Raw genomic sequence first — 6,000 nt, 5'->3', positions numbered from 1 at the left:
TGACAGAATGTGCCCCTCAGATTTGACCTTTCCCACACCTGCAGGGCGCACCTGCTCTGCTGATGGAGCTCATTTGCACAGATCAACCCCTGAGCGAAGCTGGGGGAGATGCAGGTGCGTGGCTTGGGAGCTGGTAGCATGGTGTGTCTCAGGGGCACCAGGGTCCAGAGGAGCTCTTAGCATCTGAGACTGGTAACTATGGCCTGAGACCCAAGCAGCTCACTGCCTGTTTGTGTAAATAAACACTTATTGGAACACAACCACTCTTATATGTTTGCACATTGGCTATTGCTCCTTTCAAGATATGACAGCAATTCTGAGTAGCTGAGAGACCATCTGCCCACAAAGGCCAGAATAGTTACTCGCTGGCTTCTTCAGAACATTTTTTTGCCAAACCCTGGTTTAGGTGATTTGGGCAAGGTCTTAGTAGCATCTAGTCTGCCCATGCATCTCACACCGCATCCCCTGGGGGTGTGCATTCCTGCAAATCCTGCATTTTCAGGGGATTTCTGCATCCCTGGGGATTTGTGAGAGTGCAGATGCATTTTCCAAAGGTCAGAGGCCCTGAAGTTGGACATTTCTAAGATTCTTCCAGAAGATGCTGCTGCCCCAGATGCCAGGACAACTTTATAAGGGTAAAGCTAGAAGTCCTTCCTCTACCCACCAACCTTCCACGGACCAGGAAAGCTGTGTGAGCCTCCCCTCGAGAGCAGAGGCCACACGTGCTGAGTGGGACCCAGAGGCCCTGTCTTGCTCAATCGTGCACATTGGGTGTCCTGCAAGATCACAGACTTTCTACCTCTGGCCACATGGGTCACCATCAGCCATGAGTATAGAGACAGCAGCTCAGACTCATCTTGGTTGTGCCACCTGGAGCTGGCTCACGAGGTCCTAAGGGAGGGAGGACCCCACTGACACAGATGCAAATAGGCTGCCTTTCTGAGAGGAAATCCATCAACTGCTCAGCCCCTCCCTTCAGAACATGGCACAGGAAGCTTCTGGAAATGCTGATGTTTAATGACCTATTCTACATGAGGAACCTGGACAATGAGGAGTTTCTAAAATGCCAAGTCATAAAACCTCAGACGCTTGCAAAGTAAGAGAACAAATATGCACGGAGCTGCTCAGCCACTGATGTGCAACTCCTGGGAACAGCTGGTGTCCACGGGGGAGGGGACAGCATGAGGCCAGGCATGTAAGTGCCTTCCACTCAGGAGAGCCCCTCTGAGCAGGTCTTGTTCAGGAGTTCAAAATATGTCTTCCAGGGCATGGTTTCAACAGTGAAGAAGCAGCTGAAGGTCTGAGGGAACAAACAGGAAGAGACAGTAGGGCGGGATTTGGGGAGGTTCCGGAATCCTGTGGCATCTGCCCTTGACACAGGTTCCATCTCCACCTTGCCCATTCCCGGGCCAGCAATCGAGCCACGTGGCTCTGGCCTTCAGGTCCAGCCTGAGCCCGAGGCCAATCCTGAACTACATCATGATTTGAGGCTCCCTCCTTAGCCAGGATCACTTGTGCCATGCCTCCTCCTCCAGCCCGTGCCCCTCAGGGAAACCCCAGGCTATCCTGGTGTGATCCCTGCACCCAAGAGCAGCAGGAGAACACTTTGTCCCAGTGAAAGCAGTTCCAAGACTTAGGCAATTAGTTACCTGTTTGTTAATCTTACAATAAGGGGGTTGACTAAGAACGGGAAGTTTTCCCAGAGCCAGGATTCGCTTGGAGCTCATCCCCTAGAGCAGGGTCTGCAGCTCAGCAGGGACTAGGAGTGAGGGCAGTGGGGCTTCTTCTCAGCCTTCACCACTTTTGGGTCTAGAACAGGGTAGGGAAACCCTGAGAAAAGTATCCACAGACATTGTCACCATTGTCTCCATGCTCTTTGTCAAGAAGGCAGGGAAGAATTGGGAGGAAGACCAGAGAGAAGGTTCTGAAGGCCATGTGGCCCAGGTGCAGGCAGCTGCAATGGTGTCAGAGGGCAGAGTCAGGAAACTCAGATTGGCTGGGGGCCTGAAAGTGAAGCCCTGGGCTCCCTGCCTCACTGGGCTTCCCACTAAGGCACAAGCAGGGCAGCCTGGTAGAGCCTGCTGTGGGCTCACTTGCCTTTGTCGCTCGGAATGGCTTTGTCAGCTGCTCCTGTGCCCACACCACACCCCATGCAGCATCCACAGTTGTGGACCCGAGGAAAGCTGAGGCCCTGTCTTACATTGTTCAGCTCCGGGCTTTCTTGAAAAGGGCAGTTTTCAATGTCATCTTCAAATTTCCAACATACAGTTTGGCGCAGTTGTAGATTCATGGAGAACACCATCTTACCTCGCCACTGTTGGACAAAAAGAGATTAAAGTGGATGCACCGCCTTCCCGCCCCTAAGTAGCTGCTACTGAAGATGCCATTTGTGCAGGAGAGACCCCAACACTCTACTGCATTTGAGAGCTTGCCCATGGGCCTGGCATCAGCTCACTGGAGGTAAAACCCAGGGGATCCTCTCTAGACTGAGGAGTTAAGAGCAAAAAGCAGGTGGTCATGGTGGGTCTGGGGAGGATGCAGGCTAAGCCAGACCCCACTAACACATTCTCCACCTCCACCCACCCCCATTTCCCACGGTGAGACTCCAGCTTCACTCTCAGCAGAGCATGTGATCTTGCAGCTGCATTCCCAGAGGACAGAGCCACATGTCCAGGAGGGTGTTGGATCTCCGAGAGTTTTCAGGGTAACCTGAGCCCTGGGACAGAGGGAGCCTCATCTACAGCGTGTTGTCAAAACCTTCCAACCGACCTCCAGCAAGAAAAATGACACACAGTGCTCCCACTACACACAGGCACAAACCCTGGGAAAACGGCTTCAAGAGACACCGTCTGCCCTATTGCAAAGTGCATGCTGAAGTTCTCTTTGCCCTCCTTCCCACTCCATTCTATTTCATTCCACTGCATAGCCTCCCTCCCACCCATCTATTCGTCCCAGCCCCCAAACTGACACTGGGATTGCCATATCCAGGAAGCCACGTGGAAGGCTTTTAGGACTCACAGTCATTTAGGACTTAGAGACCACAGTAAGGAGCTTAGATTTTATTCTAACGGTATTAAGAATGGAGGCTTACACCGAGGTCTTGGAGAATCAAGCAAAGCACTGGGAAAAGCAGAAGCATGAGGCCTGACCAGTCTCAATCTCTGAGACTTCCAAGGTTCCAGCATGACTCTTAGCAGACACCATTACTTGACCGGATGCCCCTTTGAGGGCTGCATCAGGCTTTTAATTCTCCTGAGAGGAGGCAGGAAATGAGCAAGGAGGAGAATTCCTCTGTACCAGCATTGCAATCCTGAGGATGGCAGAGAAGAATTCACCCCAGGAGGCAGAGAACCAGCCAGGGCCTTGCACAGAGTCTTTCCAGAGCTTAAGCTGTGTGCGGCACTGGAGTCCCTCTGCCCTTCCTTCAGGCTCTTGCTTCCGAGAAAGGAAGAGAAATGCTCCTTCTCTCCCTAAACCAGAAGTGCTCCATTAGGAGGGCATTTTAACTGTTCATGCCTGAAGCCCAGATGAACTGTGCATTCCTGACCACGTTAATGATTTCATCAAAAAGGCAAGCATTTTAGGATGAAGGTCCATTGAGGAAGAGTGTAAATCAGCCTTCAGTTCATTAAGTGCAGACAGAGCAAGGAGCCCAGAGAAGGTGGAGATCAGAGAACTGACCTCTCACAGCGGCCTCTCAGGGCTGATGGTGTTCTTTATTGCCCTGAATTCTCACTGTTCTCTCTCTGTCTCTCTCTCTCTCTCTCTCTCTGTCTCTCTGTGTGTGTGTGTGTGTGTGTGTGTGTGCATGTGTGTGTGTGTCTCCTTGCTTTTCCGTTTTCATTTTATGACCTTGCAATATTTCTCAGTCTCTTTGGTTATCTTGTCTTCTTGTCAGCTTCATCTCCTTAGAAGTCCTTACTCTGAAGTCACTCTTCAGTTATACAATGTCATAAAAATCATGAAGATTGAAAAATACATCTTGCATGTGAATAGACATTTACCTAATTTTAAATTTTTTTTAAGTTCAATGTTTTCCAAAACTGAAACTACCGTAATTAGTTATGGACTACCCAACTATGGTCTGCCAATGGTGAATCAAGTCTCCTAGGCCAGACACCTTGGTCCCTCACTTAGGGGCAGATGGAGAAGGACAGGCCAGAAGAGGATGTGGTCACCAACCTTTCTGTCCATGCTATCCTCTCTCCATGAACTCAAAACGCGCAACAGTCTGTAGGCATGCTCCTCCTTGCTCTGCACGTTGAAAGTGTTCAAGGCAAACTCCACTGTGGCGAGGAACATAGGATCCTGGACTATTTTATTATTACCACCCATTTCCTCTTCAGAACACCAGGCATAGGTCACCAGGAGCTGGAAGCCCATGAGAAGCAGTGACAGTGCCCAGGGCAGAGCCTTCCTCCTCTGTGGACTCGACATGATGCAGGCTCCAGCAGCCCGTGGTTTTGCCCTTCAGATACCTGGCGTCCACTGGAGCCTTCCAGGGCTCAGATCTGGCCCTTAAATTCACTTGCTGGGGCAGAAACTCCTCCCTCCAGGCCTCATCTCTGTGGTTACACCCTGTCTCTCCCACACATGGCCTCTCTTCTTCCAAAGCTGTTTAAATCATCTCCTGTTCAGGGGACAGGAACAGCACCCAGGCAGCTGGGTTGGGAAAGACCAGCAATGGGAGAGAGAGTGCCCTGAACATTAAGACCCAGCCCCAGCTGCCCCAGCACCTCGGCGGGCTAAAGGGGCCCTCCACTAGGCGCCCCAGTGGAGGTCAGAGCCCGGCACAGGAACACAAGTGCAAGAGGTATGAGTGGAAGGTGAGCGCTGGACTCAGTAGTGGAGGTGGGATGGGAGTGGGAGGATGGGTAATAGGCAGGAAAGGATGGAAAGGGGTGACAGTGGACGCTAGGATCGTGGGTGAGCAGGCATAGGCCCCAGAGAAAGTGCTGGGCCTCTTGAGAGAGAGGCGGGGAGCCCGGGAGGCCTGGTGCGAGGTCCTGCAGGTGTCTGCTCCCCCGAGGGTCTCAGGACGGGGGCACCAGCCTCTGGGTCCTGGGCAGGGGTTGAGGAAACCAAGAGCAGGAGCCCCCAACCCTGTTCTCTGCACCTCCCTGAATGCAGCTTCCCAAGCCAGGGACGCGCTGGCAAGTGCTGGTACTAGGGGCCTGGCTCCTTATGGCTGTCCCTATTCCTCAAAGGTGTTTCCAGGACGGGTGGCCGCTTGCAATTGGAGCAGTGGAGAACCAGAAAGAGGAAGAGGCCCCCAGGGATGGCTGAGGTGCGCCCGTTAGGTCGTCACGGGTGCCCTCTTGTGGCCACAGCCGGCACAGCTCAGCGGCACAGTTTGTGGGTGGAGATTCTGAGTTCTCCACCAAGACCCTCCTAGCCTCCAACTCCAGCAGCAAATGGGGCTCTGAAAAGACTGAATAATGCACCCTTCCCACACCAGACTTCAGCTTTGTCCCTGTGAAACATGCCGTCGATGTTTATCCGCAGTTCCTTGTACACTTCAGAAGCAACCAGCATCCCCTGAAGTCATGTTAAAAAGCGAGTTCCTAGTTTCCCCACCCGAAGATTCTGACCCAGTAGCTGTGAGCAGGGCCAGGGAAGCTACATTTCTCACCAACTTCCAGAGGATGGAGCGTTCCCGGTCTCGAAACCACACTTTGAGTGCTGCAGGCTCAGAATACTTCCTGGGAGGTGCATACAGACCAAACCACAAATAAGAAGTAACTCGGCTTGAGGGACATGGAGGTCAGGGGATGAGCATGGTTTTTGTGGGGAACACGGGATGGGGAACAGGCTCAGACAGCATGCCTGGTGATAAAGAATAAGAATTTGTTTCTAGACCCTGTGTGCAAAGAAGCAGCAACTCAATGTGACCATTCCAGGAAAGCAGCCAGATGTGCCAAAAACATCACCCGAGGTGTCTGCATCCTTTCTCTGATGGCGTTGAGTTCGCTGGAACTGCAGCTGAAGCGTAAGTAAGGC

The 6,000-nt window shown here is 52.3% G+C and overlaps 1 protein-coding gene across 1 annotated transcript; it reads right to left on the bottom strand.

Moving 5' to 3' along the window:
* Positions 1 to 996: 996 nt before the first annotated feature.
* On the bottom strand, positions 997 to 4,490 carry CST9 (cystatin 9). The gene is made up of 2 exons (XM_065521848.1): positions 4,183 to 4,490; positions 997 to 2,314 (listed from the first exon to the last, which is right to left on the bottom strand). The coding sequence occupies exons 1-2, from the start codon at positions 4,435 to 4,437 to the stop codon at positions 2,090 to 2,092; spliced, it is 480 nt and encodes a 159-aa protein (XP_065377920.1). The 5' UTR covers positions 4,438 to 4,490; the 3' UTR covers positions 997 to 2,089.
* Between the last annotated feature and the right edge of the window lie 1,510 nt (positions 4,491 to 6,000).

Source organism: Macaca fascicularis, chromosome 10 (assembly GCF_037993035.2).
Source record: "Macaca fascicularis isolate 582-1 chromosome 10, T2T-MFA8v1.1".
Classification (NCBI taxonomy): Eukaryota; Metazoa; Chordata; class Mammalia; order Primates; family Cercopithecidae; genus Macaca; species Macaca fascicularis.
Note: the sequence above shows the minus strand (reverse complement) of the source record. Positions and strands in the feature narration are given on the sequence as shown.